At 37.9% G+C, this 26,828-nt stretch overlaps 1 protein-coding gene across 2 annotated transcripts; it reads right to left on the bottom strand.

The window, feature by feature from the left end:
• Positions 1-142: 142 nt before the first annotated feature.
• On the bottom strand, positions 143-26,477 carry sl (small wing phospholipase C gamma 1). 2 transcript variants are annotated; one of them, XM_069508627.1, is made up of 13 exons: positions 25,749-26,477; positions 23,075-23,213; positions 21,522-21,684; positions 21,037-21,237; positions 19,853-19,968; positions 17,639-18,033; positions 16,682-17,217; positions 13,534-13,715; positions 12,744-12,921; positions 12,545-12,610; positions 9,825-10,016; positions 8,035-8,857; positions 143-7,411 (listed from the first exon to the last, which is right to left on the bottom strand). In XM_069508627.1, the coding sequence occupies exons 1-13, from the start codon at positions 26,104-26,106 to the stop codon at positions 7,164-7,166; spliced, it is 3,597 nt and encodes a 1,198-aa protein (XP_069364728.1). In that variant the 5' UTR covers positions 26,107-26,477; the 3' UTR covers positions 143-7,163. The 2 variants fall into 2 exon arrangements, with proteins under 2 accessions (XP_069364728.1, XP_034839388.1); XM_034983497.2 differs by having other exon boundaries at positions 144-7,414; positions 25,749-26,476.
• Between the last annotated feature and the right edge of the window lie 351 nt (positions 26,478-26,828).

Raw genomic sequence — 26,828 nt, 5'->3', positions numbered from 1 at the left:
ACGAGGGGTTTGAGGATGCCACTAAAAAGTAATGCGTTAGAAATGAAATCTCAATGAAATGAATTATTTATTAATCAAAACTTAGACAACTTTCATGGAATTCTGGTCCAACTAGGAGAGCCCCAAAGAATTTTTAGGGTTCCGTACCTCAAAACGGTTGTTCAAGGGGCGGACCAACAAATTCCTAAAAGGCCGGCAACGCATCGGCGGTTCCTCTGATGCTGCAAATGTTCATGGACGGCGGTAATCACTTAACATCAGGTGACCCGCCTGCTCTTTTGCTCGCTATATCTATTTAAAAAAAGGAAAAACGGAACCCTTATAGGATCACTTTGTTGTCTATCTGTCTGTCAAGAAACCTACAGGGTACTTCCCGTTGACCTAGAATCATGAAATTTGGTAGGTAGGTAGGTCTTATAGCTGATATTTGTGGAAAAATCTGAAAACCGTGAATTTGTGGTTACATCACACAAAAAAAATTAAATTGTGAACTAATAATAATTAGTATTTTCAATTTTCTAAGTAAGATAACTACATCAAGTGGGCTATCATATGAAAGGTCTTCACCTGTGCATTCTAAAACAGATTTTTATTTATTTTTATGCATCATACTTTTTGAATTATCCTGCAAAATGTCGAAAAAATACGACTGTAGTACGGAACCCTCATTGCGCGAGCCTGACTCGCACTTGGCCGGTTTTTAAGTTTAAAATCCATAAAAAATTGATCCCGTATTCTGAAAAATCCCTAATATTTTTCGGTATAAAAACTACCCTATATGTTATCAGCTAAATGTACCAAATTTCATCAAAATCCGTTCAGAAGATTATGTTTCAAGTATAGTGTTTGAGTGAGATGGAACGATTAGTGCCGATTTGTCTCTTTATTGGACGCGTTATAGTAGGCCTACTGTCCATTAACAGATATTTTAACCATAAAATTATCCTACAGCAGTAAGTTATAAAAAAAAAATAGTTTAAATTGTATCTTAGCATTTAATACACTTATAAACTTAATAGGTAGTATTTGAGATTTATTTGCTGATACGTAGATCGTTAGACAACATAGATTCAATATGATTAACAAAAATAGCAGCATACAAAATGGGTTTAATAAAGTACAATACTACGTTAGTTTTAGTACATGCAAAACCTGAAAGTAGTTTGTTCAGAATCAGTAAAGGAAAAGATAATTTTTACACTTTTTACACAAAATACTTTAAAAACCTGCAATACTGGACACCTATAGCCCGCGACAGGTTTGGTATGGCAATCGGGGTATGATGCGGGGACCCCCCCCACACACCTGCACGTCACCCGCGACGTGCGGGTTAGCTATACTAGGACGAGCATCGGGTTAGCGCGGGGGATGTGTGTGTGTGTGGGGCGTTCCCTCCCCGATTGCCATCTCGACCTGTCGCGTACTATAGTTGAATGACCGCATGTACCAGCTGATTCAATCCGTGCAAGCGGAAGCGCGCACAATCGACGCCAGACCTGCCGTTCGCTCACAGCCGCTCACTTGGGGTGACCATGTTTTTGCGAGGACAATGACTCAAAACAAGAAGCTTATAACTTCGTAAGTTTATCTATACTAATATTATAAAGAGGTAATGTCGTTAAGTTTGTTTGTAGGGGGTAATCTCTGGAACTACTGAACCGATTTTGAAAATTCTTTCACCAATAGAAAGCTACATTATTCCTGAGTGGCATAGACTATGAGTGATATATACAGTATACACGTATTATAGTATTAAATATATTTGAAATTTTGTAAATATACTCTTCATGGAAAAATATTCGATACGTGTTTCGGTTGCTTATACTAAAACTAACTTTGTATAATATGACAGTACATGACAAACTTAACGTGTGTCCAAATCATTTTATATTCAGAAACCTCCTAATAGCTCTTTCCATTACAACTTCTAATAAATATTTTTAATAAATTAATTATCCACCAAAAAGTCAATATCGTAATTTATTATTACAATATCTTGTTATATTATTCCATAAAGAAATAAAAATATTATGAAATATTTTAGATTGCGCTAGGACTAAGAATCAACATTTTAAATGTACCTTTAACTACATATTCCGAGACTGTTTTTTTTAAATAAAAATGTAGAGGTATTTTAATTTTTAACAACAAAAATCTGGCGCTGACTCTGTGGTTCCAAAAATATTGTTTTACAATCATTTTTAGTGGGTACTTTCCCGACCATTCTAAAACATTTAGATTACTTACCTCAAAACGTTTCTTTATATATCCCTATGATAATATGTATATAAAATTAAAAAGTAGATATGTTACATATACATCTTAAGGGAAGATTGCCAACTAATACATTTGTTTCTTTTTTGTGCGCATTATAATCTAGAATAAAGATAATCTCTAAATAATTAATATAAAAATTTATAGCAACGATGGTCTTGATACAATATACAAGTAAATTGTTGACTTTACTAACTGTGGTTTTCATATTTTTAGGGTTCCGTATCTCCAGAAAGAAAAAGGAACCCTTAGGATCACTTCGTTGTCTGTATGTCTGTCAAGTCTAGCAAGACCGGTCAAGGATATAAAATCTATAGGGGAGTTCTCGTTGATCTAGAATAATAAAATTTGGCAGGTCTCATAGCACAAGTAAAGGGCAAAATCCAAAAACCGTGAATTTATGGTTACATCACTAAAAAATTTAAGTGTTATTACTTGTACTTAGTTAAAATTATGACAGTGCATAATCAATATATTTTTGAAAATTTACTGTACGTACATAAAAACATAAATAAATTAAAAAAAAAGTGACTGTCATAATATAAATACTAGAAATAAAAATAAACTTGTAATGCCCGCCTCTAGGCTCAGTAAAGTTAGCAATTCATTTGCTCGTAATTCCATACGTTTCTATAATAAGCTTCCAGAAGACATATTGGAGATGTCTCTCAACAAGTTCAAAGTGTTCATAAAACGTAAACTAATTGAAAAATCCTATTACAATGTAAAGGATTATTTAAATGATAAGAAAGCTTGGGAATGAGTTGCTTAACGGATTGTGATAGTTCTAATAAGTTTCAATAATTTTGTAAAGTGGTGATAATAAAAAGAATACCCGGCTGAGTTTGTTGTGGGCTCTTCTCAGACCTGGGCGCGTTTGGAACCCTCGTAGCTTTAGTTTTAAGTTTGCGTTATAATTATCACCACTATATCTTACAAATCTAACACCATACCAGACCATCAATAAGCGTAAATTATTACCTATTCTGAATAAATCATTTGACTTTGACTTTGACTTTGACTTTGTAGGATGGTAAGTGGTACCATTCGTGTACGAGTCCGATTGGCATTTCACCGGTTTTTATATCATAGTTTCCTTAAAGCTTATAAGTAAGTGTGCCATCGTGCCCCTTACCGCATTCGCAGTTTTGACATCTATGAATGCGGTAAGATAAACGGGTCTAGTTATATCTAGCACTTATCGCGAAAGATTTTTATGTCATACTAGATTAATAAATTAGTATAGTATAGAATAGATACTACAGAAAAACTTTCTATGATAAACAAAATTACGAAACGAAATTTATATTTTAAATGACTTTCAAAAAGGAGAAGGTTTTTAATTTGGTGTTTTTTTTCAATCAAGTATATTATGATAGCTAAGAAATTACTAATTAGGTATGATTAAAGTTATTGTTGTCATGTCAACAAAAATTAACGACTAAACGATATTGACAATGAATAATATATAACAATATGTAAGTATTACAATCATTTAAAAAATCATGTAACCATATTCAGATATTAATTAAAAGTTCGCTTAATATAATAAGAACAAATATTTACAGTCGATATCAGTAGTGTTAAAATATAGTACGAAAAATGATTTTTTTAATAAAATTAGCGAGCAAATGAGCAAGCCTCCTTGATAAGCGCGGCCCATAAGCATTCGCAGCACCCGAGGAACCGCCAAAGCGTTGCGGGTTTTTCAAGAATTTGTTGATGCGCCCCTTTTACTATATTTAATTTGTATTCTTTATTATTTCGAGACCAAATATTGCACACAGTATCGACATTTTATTATTAACTATTTATATATAATTGATAACTATTTGTCTCTCTCTCATTCTCAAAATCGCTTATGATAAGCCATTAGGGCCCATTTATAAAATAATACAGTAGTATAATTACATTACGTTATATAATATGGGTAATATTATACTAATGTTAAATATTAAAATAACGAACCCATTTTACAAGATTCTTTAAGTTTTTTGTTTTACTAAAGATGCTTCTTACACAGCCGTTATATAATGTTATATAACGCTATAGTATTTTGTAATAAATGTTACTTCGTTACAATTTAAAGTATTATAATGACTCCCATGCCAAATATGCTTATTTTAAAGTACATTTTTGTTACATAACTTTGCAAAGAAGAGCAATAATGAATACCTTTGTGGTAAGTATTTTGTTGTTGTGTAACAAATGTTATTTCACATATTACAAGTGTTATGTAAGAGCACCATAATGACATCTGGTACGTATAATATGTTTGTTATCTAAACATACAACAGTTTTACTGAATGAATAGTTATTTACACCAATTATTATTATTATGCTTAGGTTAATTTAGATATATTATTATGAGGGGCTACCGGGGTGATTCGCTAACTCAGTAATCATCACCGAATGAAAGCCTTGATGGTTCGTTTGACATTTTAATCCATTGAAAATTTTTCTACGAAAAATTATTTTTTAGTCGATGTAGAATCAACCGATGTCAAATGAGTTTGATGGCTTTCATTTAGTGATGATCACTGAGTTAACTGAGTTAGCGAATAATCCCGCTGGTGTCTATTACGATGAAACGCTTATTGTGATCACAAATTCACAAGTCATTGATCTGTTATTTTGAACACCAGTTTGCAAATTATCATATCTATATCTCCCAATGTGAAAAAAAGTATGCGCAGGCAATTTTTTAATATTATATTTCAAAGAGATATTATGGAAAACTTAAAACTAGTTTCAGAATTATGTTGGCTGTGGAATAAAAAAATATCGCTAATATATTATGATAATTTTATCAAGTTATTGATGTCATTTTGTTGACCAGGCGACGAAATTTATATAACAGAGTATATAATATATATATAATTTCTCAATACCTCTGCAAAATCATATAAATTAATATTATATCAATATATATAGGTAGTACATTGTGCTTTAAGTTACATCACTCCTGCGGAGTTATATTTCTTACAATATGTAGTAAATTGTGATCCGTGGTTATCTCCTCATATATTTAGTTGTAGTCTGGTTGTAGTGCATGTCACACAGAAAAAGACTACTTATGTTATTGTAAACTCAAGCGCTTTGTATATTTGCTATGGTGTACCGATATATAATAAGTAAATAAATAAATAAATAAATAAATAATTTAATAAAACATATCAAAAAAATCAATCGCACATATCATCACAAATGTATGATGGTGATGACATATGCGATTGATTTTTTGATATATTATGCAGTGATGTGAAAATTGGTGATGATGATTGCATTTCAGCTTAAAAAGTAAAATAAGTTAATCTTTTATAAATAAATCTCATTTCCTCATTACAGAGAAATAGCTAGATCAGTCTGTTCAGTGGAGCAGTAATAAGTATATTTTTAGTAAAAAATAAAATGCAGGAATCCTAAATTAATTTTCAGAGTGAAGGGACACTCGATATAAATATATTTGAATATATGTATAAACAATTGGCACATTGGTGCCGAAGAAAATCGCCGATAGTTAGTCGTTTTCTCGCCGGCGGTCGGACCACTGCCTTAAGCTCAAGCTTTTGTGAATCTATTAAACTATTGACTTGTAATAATATAACGGAATAAATAAATTCAAAATTAAAATTTCATTAAAAGTGATCTGATTAAAACTTATTTACTAGGGAAACATTGCACTGCGTTGATATTGGTTTGAAGATTATACAACGAATAAATTGGCATCAACGCCGAATGGCTCATAGTAAGAAAGCTGCCAATAAACTCTTTAAAGCCATTTTTATTTACGTTCCATCGATTATTATATCCATATATTATTATTATTATTAATGAAGTTTTTTCTATTTCACTTATATGAGTAATATATACAATAGTACATATTAATGTATATTTAACCGTATAGAAAATATCTGTGATATACTAAATTATTCATCTCAAAATACCACATGCATAAATTAATTTTTTTAGTATAATTATTATTCGCTTCAAAAAGGAAGCTATATTTATTAAATTCATATAGAAAAAATATTGCTGTCATAAAATTGACTATAAAATGTTTGAATACAAACATCTTAAAGTATGATTCCGAACCACGATGCACGCAGCTAGCTACATTCCGAGCCAGGCAGCAATGTCGCGGCAGCAATGTAGCGGAACATTGCTGCCTAGCTCGGAATGTAATCTCATATAAGCTTATAGAGATTGTATGGGGACCGCGACAGGACTGTGATAGCACTGTTGCGGCAGCGCTGCTGCGTGTAGCGTGGTTCGGAATCATACCTTTATACAGAAAATTGTTTGACGTTTAAAAATATTAAACGTCGCATGTCAATGGTACCTCCAGAAAACATCGAATAAATCGATTTATTCAAAGACATAATATTATAGTTGCGATAACTACTGCATACGCATGAAATGCATTTTGCGACGTCACATCAAAAGGAATTTAAAAATACCTAAGAAGTCTAGTAAGAAGAAAAGAAAATGAAAAACGGCTCAAGGCAATGACGTAGGTACATATTATTTGTTCCGTCATCGATAGATATATCCAAAAATCCTTGTTTGAGTGAGATAGCCATATTAATACGAAACACTTGTTGTTTCTATCCCAACAATTTTTACGAAAAATCTACAATGTGGACCTTAATGTTTTTTTTTGTTATTCTTTCTGCAACAAATTCTTGGGAGTGTCGTTGTTGTTGATTTGTTGTTTTACACCAGAGCTGGTTGCAATTGCTATCTTTTATCGCTAGACCTTTGAAGAAAGTCTTTGACGTCGCAAAATGCAAGGAACCAAAACCTTAATTTGCCATAATCAGCTGAAACAGACAAATCTGCTTTTATAAAACTTCGCAAAATGCATTTCCAGCGCAGTTAAATGTCAATTAGTGTCCTCGCGTAAAGGATATGTGTACAAGTAGAGATGACAACTCAAGTTCTTCAGAATACCCATTCGTTAAGATCACGCTTCGATAACCAGCTCGAAGGCACGACAGGGGGTAGGTAGCCTGACCGATGAAATTGGGGTCTCCGAACATATCTTCGTCCTGTACCACGAATCTTATCAACGCCATCTCGGGGTTCGCCACTTCGAACTCGCAGATGTCGTTCCAGATCGGGTTTATGCCGTTGTCTGCTGGAAATAAAATGGTATGTCAGCAAGCACAATTTATGGAATGTGGAATTCAATGGGACTTCATGTTGTAATCACTACCCATATTATAAATGCCAAAGTGTTTCTTTGTGGGTTTGTCCTGCAATCACGCTGTAACGGAGCAACGGGTCGACGTGATATTTTGCATGGGTTAAAGATCTGGAGAGTGACTTTTATCCATGAAAATCCAGGTAAGAAAAAGGATGAATTTTTGAAAACCTGAAACGACGCGGATAAAGTCGCGGCCATCAGCTAGTACACTAATCAGCCGAATTTGATCGCAGCCTATGTAAAGTATCCGACTGGCTGTAAATTGTGATTCAGTGGTCTGTATTCGGTGAACTGAAATACAATTTACAATTCGGGTTTCGTTCACCGAATGGTGTAAAAAGATATTTGGCTAACGAACTCTATTAAACTAAACGTGATCAACGCATTCAGTCAACAAACATAAACGATTGTATTCGATTAAAAAATTACGTTGAATCGAATATATTTGCGGTGTTTGGCCGTTTCGAATCGGTTAAATCCAATGCGGTTGACGCATTCGACCACCGACCTAATGTAAGCGTGCCATAAAACTGATGCAGAATCATACTCACTGACAGTCTTTGTGGTAAGTTTGACTCCAGTGTCGTACTCCGCACCGATTACTTCTACCTCGACGAACGGGCTGGCCGTCCCTCTTCCCGACTTGCACAGGTGCCTCGCTGCGATAACTCGTAGCATTACAGACATCGGACGAACTTTGTGGTCGATACTCTTCTTATCGTACGGGTTGTACCCTTCCACGAACATAAACTCCGGCTTCAGAACATACCCGCACCCACCGTTCTCCTTAAACTTCCCCATATTAACCTGCATCGCCTTATCTGGGGTCTGGTAATTCAAAGCGACCATCTGAGATCCTACATTCCAGAACGGTACAGGATTATAGTTGGATGAATCGATTCGCTGTCCTTTAGGGTAAATTCGGCTGAGTTGAACGTTGTGGTATTTCATGAAGAATGAAGTTTCTTGCTGGCACATCAGTCGTTCGGCTTTGGTTTCGGGGAAGGAGGACATTTCGTTATAGATGAAAGCGTTGCGAAGACGTTCTTGGTTGAAGGCAACGGAGCGGCAGTAGACTATGAGGTCAGACATTTCTTTGGCGATTCTCCACGCTCGCTCCATTTTCTTGTGCATGCGAGATTTCTCGCTAGCGCTTTGAGCGGCTTCTTTAATAGCCGTGAGCCATTCGAGGGCTATTTCTCTGGTCGGTGCGGCCATGTCGAACGGCGCACACATAGCGGGACTCTGTATACGAACAATCCACCGCGCAGTCCCTCCTTCGTCGACCAAGACCAGTTCCACAACTGCTCCCAAAACATCTACGACTCCCTTTTGTAAGGAGCCTAATGCGGCCGATTCGTTCTCCAGGCAAGACTGTCACAGAAAACTTAACATTAGCTGTTGTGATCGAATCACTTGTTTTCAAAACAGAATTTGCTAATTTTTTCGGTTTAAAAGATGTCTCACAATGATGTGTGGAAAACAAATAAAGTCGTAAAGTGCGATACAAACCATATATTTTGCATGGCAAATATTATTATAGTAAAATGTATGATGTAGCCGTTAAAAATATGATCAAGTACTGTTTAGAAAACAATATTCGATGCTAGCCTAGTGGTAAGGACGTCCGCCTTCTAATCGGGGGTCGGGGGTTCGATCCCGGGCACGCACCTCTAACCTTTCGGAGTTCTGTGCGTTTTAAGTAATTAAATATAACTTGCTTTAACGGTGAAGGAAAATATCGTGAGAAAACCTGCATGCCTGAGAGTTCTCCATAATGTTCTCAAAGGTGTGTGAAGTCTACCAATCCGCACATGGCTAGCGTGGTAGACTATAGCCAAAACTTTTCTCTCTGAGAAGACCCGTGCTCTGTAGTGAGCCGGCGATGGGTTGATCATGATGATTTGATGCTAAGCGCATAATATAATCATCATTCAAATCTTGGTTACATGGGAGATGCTAATTGACATATACTACAGTGACTGTAAAAAATAAAAAATAAAAAAATAAAATATCTTTATTTAACAAAAACAAGTTATTTTGGTGTCGGTTACTAGTGGTCTCCACACTAGGTTAAACCTGTGACGTGTAATCTGTATTCTAGTTTCACAAAAAATAGGTTTGAGAAATCGTGATCAATGACATTTAAATTACAAATATCAAAATACTTGCGACCAAGTTTTTTTCGAGGCCCTTATAAAGTATGGATTCATACAGCTTTTGGAGGTATGTCTTATTAGACTACCTTATCACAGAGTCAGAAAGGTCGTCTCGATTCGTGTCGTGTTGTGTTGTGTCGTCCTGTGTCGTGTTGTGTCGTGTCGTGGTTTGGTACACTTACGATATCCGGCATGTGCGGCACTTCGATCTCCTGCACGTAGTTGGCGGGGAACCAATGGTGTTTCTTGCCGCCGTAGTCGCCGCGCCACCAGCCCTCGTCTGGCTTGTCCACGTTGGTGATAATGGCGTGCTTGCAAAACGACAGCTCATCGTCCTGACGCGCTCGGTAGTCGTACAATGCCTTTACAGTTATCTGTTGCGATATATTATAAATTCAGTAAGTATGGATCGAACCGACTAACCAGGAATGTATTTCAAGGGGTGTATAATATCAACATAATTATTGTATAATCTAGAACTTATATTTCTTATCCTTAGTACTTATATAACGATGATACACAAGTGCATAAATATGGCCACCCCCTCGCAAGATAAAAGAGGTCTTGAGCACGTCTTTAACGACACTGACGATCAAATCATAACCGACAAATCCACTCTATCTTGTAGGGAAATACAGAATATCTACCTACACTACGCTAGCCAAGTGCGAAATCTCAGACTTCACCGCCGAGCACATTATGGAGAACTTTTGTGACACATTATATTTTCATTCATAAAGCAAGTGATATTGTCAGAATGAGAAGGATTCACGCCACACTACTTACACTACGCTAGCCAAGTGCGAAATCTCAGACTTCACCGCCGAGCACATTATGGAGAACTTTTGTGACACATTATATTTTCATTCATAAAGCAAGTGATATTGTCAGAATGAGATGGATTCACGCCACACTACTTACACTACGCTAGCCAAGTGCGAAATCTCAGACTTCACCGCCGAGCACATTATGGAGAACTTTTGTGACACATTATATTTTCATTCATAAAGCAAGTGATATTGTCAGAATGAGAAGGATTCACGCCACACTACTTACACTACGCTAGCCAAGTGCGAAATCTCAGACTTCACCGCCGAGCACATTATGGAGAACTTTTGTGACACATTATATTTTCATTCATCAAGCAAGTCATATGGTCAAAATGAGAAAGATTCACGCCACACTACTTAAACTACGCTAGCCAAGTGCGAAATCTCAGACTTCACCGCTGAGCACATTATGGAGAACTTTTGTGACACATTATATTTTCATTCATCAAGCAAGTCATATTGTCAAAATAAGAAAGATTCACGCCACACTACTTAAACTACGCTAGCCAAGTGCGAAATCTCAGACTTCACCGCTGAGCACATTATGGAGAACTTTTGTGACACATTATATTTTCATTCATCAAGCAAGTCATATTGTCAAAATGAGAAAGATTCACGCCACATTACTTAAACTACGCTAGCCAAGTGCGAAATCTCAGACTTCACCGCCGAGCACATTACTGACATATTATATCTTCATTCACCAAGCAAGTGATATTTAAAGCCTGACTAGAAAAATAAAATACTTCGCCATATTACGGAAAACAATAACCTGTAACTAGTTTATACAAGACCAGCGAGCTGATTCGCTAACTCAGTGTTCAACGAAGAATGATAGGCCACCAAGCTCATTTGATATTAGTCGGTTCTACATTGCTGCTCAGCGAGTGATATTAAAATAATTTTCGTTTTTTTTAAAGAAAACCTTCAATGGATTAAAAATAAATGTAAAATGAGCTCGGTGGCTATCATTCAGCGTTAGACACCGAGTTAGCGAATCAGTAGGCAGATACTTAGTGACCATAAACCATATACTAGTGTCGCCCCCAGAGCAAGCTTTTTATATTTCAGGTCAGGCTATAATTGTTTATAGAACAAAACGACCTTTCCGCTTCGTAGAGCGTTGTCTCTGTCGTTGAGACCGACAAAACGTCACATAGGTATGAATGACAGAGATAACGCTTTACAAATCCGTTATCTCTTTTTAAAGTTCGATGTGCAATAATTCCTGCCGGGTACTGTATATAAAAATAAATCGCCAATAGACACTGTAATGTTAAACCTGCACTGCAGTTTAAATAACGAGGTAGTACAATAAGTAATCCATACTAATATTATAAATGCGAAAGTGTGTCTGTCTGTCTGTCCGTCTGTCTGTCTGTCTGTCTGCTAGCTTTTCACGGCCCATCTGTTAAACCGATTTGGATGAAATTTGGTACTGAGATAGCTTGCATCCCGGGGAAGGACATAGGCTACTTTTGATCCCAGAAAATTAAAGAGTTCCCCCGGGATTTTCAAAAACCTAAATCCACGCGGACGAAGTCACGTGCATCAGCTAGTTACCCATCATTCGCAGCATTCGTGTTTCCTGCCACGTATAATCTAAACACCTTCAAAACGAGACATGACAAGCGCAAGCCTTATATCGCAATAAAATTCAGAATTAAAATTTATATTTAGTTATTCGCAATAATTTCTGTAAAATACATACATTCGCTTTCTTTGAATTAGACTTATATAATAAAGAACGAAAGAAAAAACTTTTTTTGACCCACATCACCTAACAGCGATCATGCACTCATCCTCCCCAGTTCCCACTTGTCGTTTGTCGTTTATCGCTTGATGTTTCAGTGGCAGTACATTTTGACACAAAATAATTTTCCGACAAGTGTGTATAGCTTCATATAAAATGTTCTGAAACATCCAATTTTAAATGCGGACTTGACTCGTGGGAACGGGGGGTTACGGTGAAGGAAAACATAGCGAGGAAACCTGAGAGCCTGAGAGTTCTCCATAATGTTCTCAAAGGTGTGGAGATGGGTCGATCATGATGATGACGCTTAGCATCTTACCTTGGAAGTGAAAGATGTAGGATCCATGTACCCCGGCGTCCCGTACACTGAGTTATCGTCCGGCTCCTGGAAATAGAAGTGAAATGAATGGCGGCACTGCCTACAGTATAGCGCTCTCTCTGTTTTTGTATGGGATCAGGTAGAGAGAGTGCTATATTAAGTTGATTCCATGGATGATATGTATAAAGTAGATCCTTACAGGAATGATCCGCCGCACGATGTCGTCGCTAACCGGGAACCACAGTTTGACTTTCTTGTACAGTGGGTTCTTCTCGTAGTATGACACTAGCTCGACGAGGCTTTCGAATTTGACAGTACCGATTGTGTAAAGACGTCCTTCTTGCTTGATACGGCAATGCTTGATTTCCTTTTCCGTTCTGGAAGGAAATTAAGAAAGTTAAAAGAAAGTAATTTTGGTTTAAGGAAATCTAAATATATAAAAGGAAAAGGTGACTGACTAACTGATTGACTGACTGACTTACTGATCTATTAACGCACAGTTCAAACTACTGGACGGATCGGACGGATGACGTAGGCATCCGCTAAGAAAGGATTTCGGAAAATTCAACCCCTGAGGGGGTGAAATAGGGGTTTGAAATTTGTGTAGTCCACGCGGACGAAGTCGCGAGCATAAGCTAGTAAAGAAATAAATTAATACATATGGCTATCTCGGCCTTAGAGTGCTTTTAGTCCGTTTAAATCACGGTCCCTTTACTGGAATCCATACTAATATTATAAATGCGAAAGTGTGTGTGTCTGTCTATCTGCTAGCTTTTCACGGCCCAACTGTTCAACCAATTTTGATGAAATTTGGTACAGAGTTAGCTTATAGACGGGGAAGGACATAGGCTACTTTTTATCCCGGAAAATTAAAGAGTTCCCACGGAATTTCAAAAAACCTAAATCCACGCGGACGAAGCCGCGGGCATCATCTAGTATCTAAATAAAATAAGTAAAATAAAACTATAACATAAGAATATACTCCTCACCTAAAGCTGATGGCATAAGAGCCTTGCTCCTTCTCGCTGGGGCGCACGAGGAAGGCGCCGTCCGCGTTGGCCTTACGCAGCAACTCCTCCGCGTGCGCGCGCGAGCACGTCGCCTGCCACCACTCCTTGCCTTCGTGCTTGTTGGGCTGAGGCACTGGCTCCTTCAGGGTTATCAGGAACTCCTGAATTAAATATAACTCCTTAACAACATAGGATTTAATAATATTAAAAAATCTTCTGGTCTCCTCTCCATATCATCAAGGTCATATCATAGTCTTAAAGGTATAAGTCAAGACAGGTCGAAATAGCAATCGGGGCATGAGACGGGGGGACTATTTATACGCGACTTCGTCCGCGTGAAATTAGGTTTTTAAAAATCTCCTGGGAACTCTTTGATTCCGGGATAAAAAGTAGCCTATGTCCTTCCCCAGGATGCAAGCTATCTCTGTACCAAATTTCGTCAAAATCGGTTGAACGGATGGGCCGCGAAAAGCAAGCAGACAGACAGAGAGATAGACAGACACACTTTCGCATTTATAATATTAGTATGGATGTTATAATAATACGAATTCCCTTACTGTTACTCTGTTTACAGTTTAGATATATTTTGCTTATAGTCAGTTCTTTTGTCTTTGTAAATATTTATGTGGTTTTTATTCGGTTTGTCCCGCGCTCAGGTTATGTGTTTTAATGCTGAATAATTACGTATCGTTCACTTTCTGAGCAGCCTGTATCATGCATATTATATTATCTCTATATAAAAATGAATCGCTGAATGTATTGCTGATCGCAAATCTCGAGAACAGCTGAACCGGTTTTGCAAATATGTTTTTCCTTGAAGTACGAGGATGGTTCTTACGGAGAGAAAAAATTAAATCAAGTCAACTGTTAGGCGGTACGAAGTTCGCCGGGTCAGCTAGTAACATATACATACATATATTTTGCGAGTTCCACTTTCGATTAAATCTACGGTCTGTATATTGAATTATTCCAGCAGCTTCAAAAACAACTGAGTCTTTGCACAAGTCAGTGCCACTAATGAAGCTGTGTGTAATAAAGACATTTGCTTCAAATACAACTAATAAGTATCGACGATGAAAAACCCAATCAAAATTTAATAAATAATAAATACAAACATAAAGTTTATATATGAAAACATATACACGGTGAAGTTTTAGTGGTTGTCTTCCCGCGGCAGAACGATTTTCCCTCAGTAGTACTATCGAAATTTTGAGTTAAACTTAAAAAATAAAAATGTTTTTGTTTTGAAATAATTTAAAAAAAATCGACAACTCGAAAGTGTGAGAAACAATAGTAACTTCCTAGACGTAACGTGAATAGCAGGTAGGCACATCCACTCGAACCACGCTGCCAATAAAGTGAAAAAGTTTAGATCAAAATAAGCTCTCGCACGTAGTGATACGGCCCTGCGCGCACGCGTTATCACTATTGGTTCGAGGTCTTATTCGATTTTTGTTTTTCTCGATTGTTTTGACATTTTGACTCTAATATTTTTTTATATTTATAAATCGATTGTATTACCACGACAAAATCATTTCGCTTCGGGAAAACAACCATTAAAATTTCAGCGGGTATATAATATGTGTTGACTGAGATATCAAAAGTACGGTTCACCTTTAAATTACAATTTTGACCATCAGTAAGCCTATTCTGAATAAATATTTTGACTTGACTTAATTGAGGACTAAAATCGTACTTTTGACATGACAGTTGATTGAGCTAAAGTGGCGAATAAGATCTCTAAATGAAACTCTACATTTTATGTGTGTTCTATCATGCACTTTTTAGGGTTCCGTAGCCGAATTTTTAGAAACTGCGAGACTAGTATATTTTAGTTACTTTCACAGCATTATGTCATATGGTATATTATTATGGGGTAGTGCTGCTGATATTAATTCTATTTTTGTGCTGCAGAAAAGGGCTGTTCGAGCCATATACAGTATGGGGCCACGAGAGTTGCTGAGAACTAAATTTAGGGAAGTTAAACATGACATTATTAAAATTATGTGCATAATCAATATATTTTTGAAAATTTACTGTACGTACATAAAAACATAAATAAATTTAAAAAAAAAGTGACAGTCATAATATAAATACTAGAAATAAAAATAAACTTGTAATGCCCGCCTCTAGGCTCAGTAAAGTTAGCAATTCATTTGCTCGTAATTCCATACGTTTCTATAATAAGCTTCCAGAAGACATATTGGAGATGTCTCTCAACAAGTTCAAAGTTTTCATAAAACGTAAGCTAATTGAAAAATCCTATTACAATGTAAAGGATTATTTAAATGATAAGCAAGCTTGGGAATGAGTTGCTTAACGACTTTGTGATAGTTCTAATACGTTTCAATAATTTTGTAAAGTGGTGATAATAAAAAGAATACCCGGCTGAGTTTGTTGTGGGCTCTTCTCGGACCTGGGCGCGTTTGGAACCCTCGTAGCTTTAGTTTTAAGTTTGCGTAATTATCACCACTATATCTTAGAAATCCAACATCTGACCATCAAAAAGCGTTATTAATTACCTATTTTGAATAAATCATTTGACTTTGACTTTGACTTGAATGGCAAAAAACGGAACCCTTATAGATTCGTCATGTCTGTCTGTCTGTCCGTCCGTATGTCACAGCCACTTTTTTCCGAAACTATAAGAGCTATACTGTTGAAACTTGATAAGTAGATGTATTTTGTAAACCGCATTAAGATTTTCATACAAAAATAGGAAAAAAAACTATAAATTTTGGAGTTCCCCATACTTAGAACTGAAACTTAATTTTTTTTTCATATAACCCATACGTGTGTGGTATCTATGGATAGGTCTTCAAAAATGATATTGAGGTTTCTAATATATATTTTTTCTAAACTGAATAGTTTGCGCAAGAGACAACTCCAAAGTGGTAAAATGTGTGTTGTCCCCCCCCCCCCCTGTAACTTCTAAAATAAGAGAATGATAAAACTAAAAAAAATATATGATCTACATTGACATACAAACTTCCACCGAAAATTGGTTTGAACGAGATCTAGTAAGTAGTTTTTGATTTATCGTGCAAAATGTCGATAAAATACGATTGTAGTACGGAACCCTGAATGCGCGAGTCTGATTCGCACTTGGCCGCTTTTTTTAACTCACCTGGCTTCTGAGCGGATGCTGTCTATAATGAGTGATCAGGCTGTACAGACTGTCGAAGCACACGGAATCGATGAGGTAGTACTTAGTGATGCCCCGTTCTTGCTTCAGCTTTATCCGGCAGTGGTTCACTTTGCCTTGGCGCCAGAAGGACAGGCAATAGTCGCCAACGAAGGTTACGCTTTCACGCACTAGAAATGTCCCATCTCCTAAATGGCAATGGGCCCTTAACAGGTCCTCGGCCTCTTGTCGATTACCAGCTAGCTTCCCATGGAACCAGCACTCGGCAAAATGTAATTCGTCTTGAGGTACGCTGCTATTATCTCCTTCTGGCTCCCCGTCGCTATCGTTGTCGGTTTCTCCCGGAGTATTGTAGTGTTCCGTGTAATACAACTTGTTTTCCGTAAGCACAAACGCGTGTGGATTCCATTCTTTGTCTACCGGATCTTCCAGCAGCAAAATCCCATTTTTTATGGTGTTGCGTAGATCTAAGTCCTTGCCTTCTTCCTGACGGACGGCGAAAGAGTTCTCTTCGGCACCTGTATTAAAAAAATCTTTATTTGGACCAACGTCAATTGAAGAAAAATTTGCATCCTCACTATTTTACAAGAAATAATACTTTTTAATTGTATTTGTGATGTAACCACAAATTGTTGTCGGATCTTCCAGATTATTTGTGCTGCCTATAAGACATTGCTAACTGCCAAATTTTATGGTCGGCGCAAGACCGTGGCGTGTGGAAGTCTCTACAAGAGACCTATGTCCAGCAGTGGACGTCTATTGGTTGATGATGATGATGATGATGATGAAGTCAACAGGAAGTATCCTATGGGCTACCTATAGTATAGGTTTTGATTACTTTGACGGACGCGACAGACAGAAAACGAAGTGATCCTATAAGGGCTCCTTTTTTCTATGGAGATACGGAACCCTAAAAAGGGGACAGTATTTCTTATTTACCTTCGGGAAGTTTTTTGTGCTTCAATATAATTTTGCGCTTCAACTCGTGCGGTGACGGCAGCACAGTTTCGTTCTTCTCGTAGGGCTGCACCACCAGCATGTCGCCGAAAACATCTTGGAATGCGCTCGCCATGCGCCGTTGTTGAGGCAACGAGCAATTGTCCTCTATCGATAATACCAAAGGGTAATCGGACGCTACGAAAGCGTGCTCTTTTATAGTTCGCAAAACGTCCATAAACTTTATCTTGGTAGTCAACGTGTGTCCGTGGTATATGAAAGGAGTTCCGTCGGGACCATCCCAGCAATCTAGCTCGATACATCTGCAACCGGTCCTGAGGCATCGCACGTAGGCTTCCACTGAAGACTCGCTTGAGAACTGGTCCCCTGTTAGATATCTACAAAAGGTTATCTTGGTTATTTAAAAAAAAAACAAGCGAACGAGAAGGCGGATCACCTGATATTAAGTGTGTACCGCCACCCATGAACACAACACCAGAGGAACCGCCAATGCGTTGAATAGCCCCATGTTGTAATCTAGTGGGAACATCCCCGAAGGCAATGGTATTAACGAGAGACGTGAGGTCCCTAGTTGTGACAAGGCATGTCAATTAATTGCAATTGTTAAGCACCGTTGGCTCAAGTCAGTAACTGTATGGGTAAGCTCCTTTGGAGGTCCCAATTAATAATAATTAAAGTATTAATTAATTTCTTCTCAGACCTGGGCGCGTTTGGAACGCTCGTAGCTTTAGTTTTAAGTTTATACATAATTAATTATCACCATATTACATCATTACAAATCCAACAATCGACAATCAAAAACTGTACAGTACTTTTTTTTAATTCATTATAGGCAAACGCTTGACTACAATCACACCTGATGGAAAGTGATGATGGGACGCGTTTATCTAGAAGAAGTTTAGTTAGTACAAGTGCCACCAACTTCAAGTGACAGTGTTGCTAGTGCAGAATTCAGTGTTGCTATTTTTGAGCAATTCACCAAAAAAAAAAAATGGAATTAAAATTCTTTCAACGTAGCGAAGTTTTAGTATAGCTTTATATATTGCAATACTAGCTGATGCCCGCGACTTCATCCGCGTGGGTTTAAAGTTCACTAGTTCCAATTTTGCCCACCAGAACATTGATAAGTTTGAGTCACTGTACCTATTATGAGTAAATGATTTAACTTGGACTTTGACTTAGCAATAATTAGCAAAAATTAACGTAATTTACCAAACATTGATTCCCGATGTTCACATTATCATGCATCTCGCGTTAGAGTATGTTACGCCCGTATGCTGATTGCAATAGCACTCTAACACTCAACAGAACGACTTACTTTTGAGCACGGGTCTCTTCTAAGAATGGGAAGGGTTTGGCCATTACATAGCCCGCTACGCTGGCCAAGTGCGGATTAGCAGACTTCACATAACTTTGAGACAATTATGGAGCACTCTCAGACAGGTTTCCTCACGATGTTTTTCTTTACCGTTAAGACGCACATATCTCCGAAAAGTCAGAGATGTGTGCCCGGGGTCGAACCCTTGACCTTCCGAATAGAAAGCGGACGTCTTAACACTAGGCTATCATAGCTTTCAAATATACCGCAATTTTTCACTTGTTTATTTGACAAGAGACGAACATACATTTTAGCAGTTAAAGCCAAGTCCTCACTTTCATAAGGCAGTGGTCCGACCGCCGACGATGAACGAGAAACGAGTAGAACTAGAAACTATAAACGAATAGGCGAACAGCGGGAAGCGAGTGTGTAGTTTCGATAGTTTTGTCGCCGGGCTATAAGCGAGTGTGCAAGTGCGACGAGCGATTACTCGCGCCATTCGCCCGAGGTTGCTCTGCGCTCAGTCCTGTGAAAACCTTCGCGCGCGTTAGACGTGTTCAAGTGAGCGAGCATCGCTGAACGAATATCGCTGAGCGAGTTTATTTTTGAAAGCTTTATTAGCTACAAAACTAGTAAAGCGAATCGTCGCCGGCAGTGTGACCAGTAAGAGACCAACTTTTGATATACATATATGCATCTCTTTCGTTTACACAGAATGTAAATTTATTGTGCGTTTCTTGAGAGAGAAAATCGCCGACAGTTAGTCGCTTTCTCGCCGGCGGTCGGACCACTGCCTTAGACGTAATCGGATAAATATCTCGTAATTTATGTGGGCTCATGTTTATGGGATCGTTGAATATATGAATTTAAGAACTTACGTATTGTGCGAGGAGGAGATCCAATAATGAGACAAAGGTCTAGTCATGTCCTGGGTGACATGATCATGCTTCGTGTCCCAAATACTGTTCTGTTTGGAAAACAGCATTTCCACAAACTGTAACGATAATGGAAAACGTTATTGTTACATATAATATAACTAGCTTATGCTCGCGACTTTGTCCGCGTGGACTACACAAATTTCAAACCCCTATTTTAGCCCTTTATGGTTTGAATTTTTAAAAATCCTTTCTCAGGGGATGTCTACGTCATAATAGCTATGTGCATGCCGAATTTCAGCCCGATCCGTCTAGTAGTTTGAGCTGTGCGTTGATAGATCAGTCAGTCAGTCAGTCAGGGGTGCTTAGCAGGAGTCACTCTGCCACCGAATAGCGCGAACCACGTCTTAGGCTGCCTGTCCACTGGTGCGGAGCGGACTTGTGGAGATGTATTGAGCAAACCAATCAGATTGTTGGTAAATAACGTGATGATTTTATTCCTTCATCTGATAAAACTCTGATTGGTTAACTATACACATCTCCGCTCCGCTCCGGTGGACAGGCAGCCTTAACCTGGCCTATCACCGTCAGAGTGAACTAGAGGCCGGGAAGTATCGGTTTGATAGTTCCCGGCCGTTCAACGTCTGACAAATATATTATGTATATTAGGTATTTTAGGTACGGGTGACGTGGAATCAAAGATTTATAATAACACTAGCTGATGCCCGCGATTTCGTCCGCGTGGAAAAATCCCGTGGGAACTCTTTGATTTTCCGGGATAAAAAGTAGCCTATGTCACTCTCCAGGTCTTTATCTATACCCTTGCAAAAAATCACGTCAATCCGTTGCGACGTGATTGAAGGACAAACCAACAAACCAACAAACAAACACACTTTCGCATTTATAATAAGGGCAACCACAACGGCCCCTAGTAGTTTCATAGCCTACATTTGACGCCTGCCAGTATAGGTGAAGCCTCGACGTATTGTTACAAGTTTTCTGTTTGAACTATGTCACCGGTTATTATTCCTTGTACAGTCAAACGCCAAAACACGTTTAACGCCATAATGTGTGGCGTATTTATAGAAAAAGGTCATAAGTGCAAATGGTTTTTTATGCAATAGTTTCGCGGAATTGCTACTCGAACTCTGAGGCCGACCGTACATGTATTATTTTGTACGACTCACCTCGTGAAGTGTATAGTAGGGTTCGTAGATGTCTCTCTGAGGATCCCTGAGATAGTCCCTGATGAACTGCGAAGCCTTGAGTTCATCCTCGCCCATTTGGTCGTGTTGCTCACTCAATAGGAAGCGTTGGAACTCTCGCAGAGTGATCGTTGTTCCGTTGGAGCAGTATGCTGGATATTTGTTGAAGATATCACTCACGGACTGAAAGGATTCATGTTTTTAATTTTTGACCTGACTATGGCAAAGCCAAAAGGAAGGGTTATGATTATGGCAATCTATGTTTGCATGTAAGTTTGTATCTATGGTCCACTGTAGTGGCTAAACCACTGGGCCGATTTTAACCCTACAGGTGACTGTCATGTTAAAAGTACGGTTCATCTTTAAAATAAGGACTAAAATCGTTCTTTTGACATGACAATTGACACAAAGTTAAAATCGCGCATTTTAACTTTGTGTCATTGTACGCATAACATATATAAACTTACATTTTCGTCGTAAACGAGCTTTTCATAAAATAAATTGAATTCATCAAAGGATAGTTCCCCGGCTTTGTTCACATCGATTTCCGTGAAGATGTCTCTGAGCCGGTTCGTGGCTATCTTGCAGTTGATTTTTGGTAGAAAGGCTTTCACTTCCTTCAACGATATCCTACAAACAAAGGCTAGATTATTACAGTGACCCAACCATTCAGCGTTTAAGGTCGGAATCAAACGGGCAGTATTTGGAGACCCTATATAGGTACACTAGCGGATACCCGGCGTGTGCTACTATGCTAAAAAAATGCCTTATGCATTTTAATTGGTCTTAACCATTATCGCATTATTGCCTTTTTAATGAGACCGGTTTGGGGCACATCGATTGAGTGGTTTCAGTCTATAGCGGACACAGGTAGAAACATTTTTGTGTTTTATATACAGAGAAGATAATAATTCCTATTTCACAACTATAGTCCGTGACAGATCGAGATGGCAATCGGGGCGTGAGGTGGACATACCCGCACGTCACCCGCGCTCTTCCGCACCGGGAAAGCGCGGGGGCTGTGCGGGACGTCCCCACCCCGATTGCTATCTCGACCTGTCGCGTGCTATAGTTACTCATTTCATTAGCCCTATTGTAACTTAAATGGATGCAGTTTCAGTTGCTGTTAGTAGGCCCTCCACTAGATGGACAGATGATATCAAACCAACCGCGCTAAAGTTCTATAACTACCCTATGTCCAGTAGGATGTCTATCTATAAAGGGAAGTCATATAAACGAATCTAAAGTCGCTGCATTTGACGATTCATACGCCCTTTCTCACGTCTAACATCGACTGACCATCGTTGGGAGCAGACACATAGTTTAAGTTTAGGTTCCTTTCTCTGCACTGGTTTCCTTTCTTACTTCCACACTTCCGCACACGTTTCTGTCTGTTGTGCGTCAGTTTAGGTTCAGTTGTAGGTAGTTTTATATACATTCCAGAGTATGATCGTAAACACTAAAATAAGTTCCCATAGTCAGAGTATTACATTATTACATCATTAGGTACTAGTCTGTAACGAGTTCCGCTACGATCCATAGGAACGAATCGCGTTAGTAACAGTTGTGTCTCTTCATGAATAGTGTATTTTTTACAAACTTTATCTTACCTATTGTATAAATAATGTGGGTTTGGAATAAAATATTGAGTGTTCGGAACTACGTGTCTTTTATTGCATCAAACCCCCAGCAACAGTTGCCTCTTATAATTATTATGACAGTCACTCAGAGGTACTTGGGATCATTACCACAGTTCACGGCAGTTTAGGGAACTTCTAATAAAACGTCGTGGCTTCGACGTCACTAGGTGTCAAATGTTAGTAACTTTGACGCCCTAGGTAGGTAGCCCTATTTTTCTTCGATTTCACGTCACCATAGCCTAATATTCGACATATCGTCGATTCAGGATCAAACCGACAGTTCCCCCAATCTAGTTTACTATGTCATTACTCGCTGTTCAACTTTTGTGCTAGGCCTGAAGCAGTTAACTGGATTCGATTTAAAAATAAGTAAAACTCACTTTTCGTTCGAATTTTCAATGGAGTAAAACTCTTTCCTCAGCCATCTCTCAATCAGCAGTGGGTATGAAGCATTTATGGCCTCCTCTATTAGGAACCGTAGTCCCTGTTTCCAGGCCTCACACTCCTTGTCTGTTGAAGCTTTAAAAAAACATAAAAGGTAAATTAAAATATTATTTTCACAGTACCTACTAGCTAAATGTGTGGTAAATATGGGGTTATGGCCTAGTGGTTCAGACGCCAGCCCTCTATTCGGGGGGTTGCGAGTTCGACCCCTGGCACGCAATTGGCCTTGAGAAAAATTCACTCCATGATTTATTATAACTTTCGTTGTGGTCTTAAACAACGATTTGATAGACTTCGATTGGCATTTCATGTCGAAACTCCATTTCAAACGGCACATAAAGTCACGAAGTTTAACAGTCTTAAATTAAATTTAAACCTATCAAACTGTGTGTCCTTTTCATTTTACATTAGTAAGAAAAGTATGAATACTCTAAAATTTAGTTGTGGTCAGAATCAGCACCAGTGTCATTCAAAACTGTAGTATGCAGTTAACTTCCCCCTTTTAGATCATCAAATCAAAATCAAATATACCCAATAGCTGCTCCAGATTGTTAGAATGACTGTCAATCAGTACCCATATACCCATATTATAAATGTGAAAGTGTGTTTGTTTGTTGGTTTGTTGGTTTATTGGTTTGTCCTTCAATCACGTCGCAACGGAGCAACGTACCAATGTGATTTTTTGCATGGGTATAGTTAAAGACCTGGAAAGTGACATAGGCTACTTTTTATCCCGGGAAATCAAACAGTTCCCAGGGGATTTTTAATAACATAAATCCACGCGTACGAAGTCGCGGGCATCAGCTAGTAAGAGTTATATTCAGTACAATTCAGCTCTCAGTAACGTGGCCTTTGCCGAATGTACACATCTTTGTGAAAACATTCAACAACATTCTAGCCAGAACCGATACATAAATCTATTATTAAACCTCGCTTCAACAGGAATTTATTTAAGGTGTGACTTTACAAGAGGGATGATGACTACTAGTCAAATCAGCTACTTTTTATCAAACGTCAAAATACTTGCTTAGTAAGGGAGCTTGTATGAAATACACAAATGTGACGTCATAGACTTTTGGCGTAATTTGACGTACTTTTTTGTTAAATCGATAATTTAAAATGGTTAGTCGACTTAAAACTAACAGTGGACGTGGATTTTACGAATTATTATGGAAAGCTTCTAAGAAATAATTTATTTTTGACATGGTCGTCATCCCAATTATGTTAATTACTGATGATGCCCGTGATTTTGTCCGCATGGATTTAGGTACTTAAAAATCCTGTAGGAGCTCTTTGATTTTTCGGGATAAAAAAGTAGCCTACATCATTCTCCAGGTCTCTAACTATAGCTACCCAAGCAAATAATCACGTCTATCTGTTGCTTCGTTGAGACATGATTGAAGGACAAAGCAACAAACGAATAAACTAACAAACACAATTTCACAGTTTATAATATAGGTAGTGATGCTTGTGTGGTACTTGAATCATTTACTTTACTTACTTTAGAAAGTTATTCTAAAGAAAAAGTACAATGTAACACAATACAATACTGGCTTATGCCCGCGACTTCGTCCGCGTGGACAACACAAACTTTAAACCCCTATTTAACACCATTAGGGTTACCCACCACCAGTCCAGTAGTTTGAGCTGTGCGTTGATCGATCAGTCAGTCAGTCAGTCACCTTTTCCTTTTATATATATAGATTAGTGTAAATTGCAAAATTTCGCAATTCTAACTTCAAAACTGACAGAGTTTCATACAAACTTCAAACCCCTATTTTAAGGGTTGAATTTAGGGGTTGAATTTTTAAAAATCCTTTCTTAGCAGATGCCTACGTCATAATAGCTATCTGCATGCCGAATTTCAGCGCGATCCGTCCAGTAGTTTAAGCTGTGCGTTGATAGATCAGTCAGTCAGTCACCTTTTCCTTTTATACAATACACAATACAATTTTTTTTATTGCGAATATCGGTAAACAGTGGAGATGATACAAAAATAAAAAGGTACAGCCAAATTCTGCCAATTAGAATGCAATATGTTATGATATACCTAACGTTGTGGCTAATTCCGTTGTACACTATCTCTTAACTAAACTAAAAATGGCACGTCTAAATCTATTGCTATACTACTATACTAAGTTCAGAGGTAGAATAGGATTTGTATAGTCCACGGGGACTAAGTCGCAGTCATAAGCTAGTATAGTCTAATAATTACTAAGACTTCATCTTGAAGGGATGTCATCACTGGATAAGCCACATGCCTAAACTGTGAACATTACGAAGCTCCAATCTGTTTACAGTCCAGTTTTTCAGACAGTGTTTCATTTTGTGTAAATCTAACAGAACCACATCATAAAAAAAATACTCAGCCCTACAAAGGATTTTAAAGTTCTCCATAATGTTACCAAAGATTTGCGAAGTATGGCAATTTGCACTCGGCCAGTGTGGTAGATACAGCAAAAATCCTTTTTATTCTGAGAGGAGACCCATAGTTATAGACCCATAGACCTCAGTTGTTGGCCGGCGATAGTGAAGATAATGATGTCAACCAAACTAGCATACAAACTGACCATATAGTAGAAATAAATACAGAAAAATTTAGGTACTTACCTGCAAATGAAGCTGAACGCAATTTGAACTCGCACCCATAGTAAATGCAGAAACATTTGCTGTTCTCAACCCTCTTGGCTTCCTCGGGCCATCTCTCGAACTCCTTCCCAATTTTCCCGATGCGTACTTCTTTTATATCGCGTATATCTAACGCACCTTCGAACGCTTGCCGCTGAGGAACTCCAGTCCTGTACCATATGACTTGATGGGTTTCACGGCGAACCGACAACATCCGTCGCTCCGGTCGCTTCCTGGGATAGAACCTGAGCACTGTGGAGCCCCGTTCGATGTACGATATTAGTTGGTCCGCCTCGTGGATCAACCGGTCGTTCCCACCGTTTATAGCCACCGAATTCATCGCAAATTCTCAACAGTTTACTGCTTTGTGAATTGAGTAAAATGAGACTACATGAAACGGGCTCCCACCGCTTATTTATTCAAGAGACTACCAAGTTTTCATGGATTATCATAGTATATATTATGTACTGAATATTTATCACACACACTTTATTATTTTGTATTATTTGTCACCTCATTATGCTCCTGCTAGCATTTTACGTCCGACCACTTCTAAAGCAGGAACATTATTTAGTGTTTGTTTGTAAATTATAATAATATGACCCAATAAGAGGTCTATCGCTTGATTAGTAACAAATTAAAATTATTGAAAATGAAAATTGTAACACAGCCGTAAAACTTGTAATGTGTATTACTTTACTCTATGCTTGTAATTATAATGTACTCTGTGCTTTTTTTTTTTTTTTTTTTTTTTAATATATTTTACGGCCCTGGTACTCTGTGCTTGTAATGTAAAAACCACAGAGTACATTGAATATAGGGGTAAACCACAGGTAAAAACGTAGTGACCAAGTGATTATAAACTCTTTGGTAGTGACCACCGACAAAAAAGGTATTGACACCAAAGAGTATGTACCTAACCACTACGTTCTAAGAGACTGCACTTAGAACATTAACTATAGCTATAAAATAAAATAAAATAAAAATTCACGTAGGTAAAAACTGAGTGAATGATAGAGACACTACGAAGCTGAAATGTTTTTCTAAAGGTCGATGTACAAT

This window comes from Maniola hyperantus, chromosome Z (assembly GCF_902806685.2).
Source record: "Maniola hyperantus chromosome Z, iAphHyp1.2, whole genome shotgun sequence".
NCBI lineage: Eukaryota > Metazoa > Arthropoda > Insecta > Lepidoptera > Nymphalidae > Maniola > Maniola hyperantus.
This window is presented reverse-complemented; position numbering and strand designations above follow the sequence as displayed.

Excerpts from the sequence above, each read along its gene's own strand:
- sl (XM_034983497.2), bottom strand. The coding sequence starts at position 26,106 with ATGAATTCGGTGGCTATAAACGGTGGGAACGACCGGTTGATCCACGAG. Across the intron at positions 21,238-21,521 it reads AGCTCGTTTACGACGAAAAT|TCCGTGAGTGATATCTTCAA; the intron begins GTAAGTTTATAT and ends GAATCCTTTCAG. Across the intron at positions 17,218-17,638 it reads GCACAAAAAACTTCCCGAAG|GTGCCGAAGAGAACTCTTTC; the intron begins GTAAATAAGAAA and ends TTTTTAATACAG.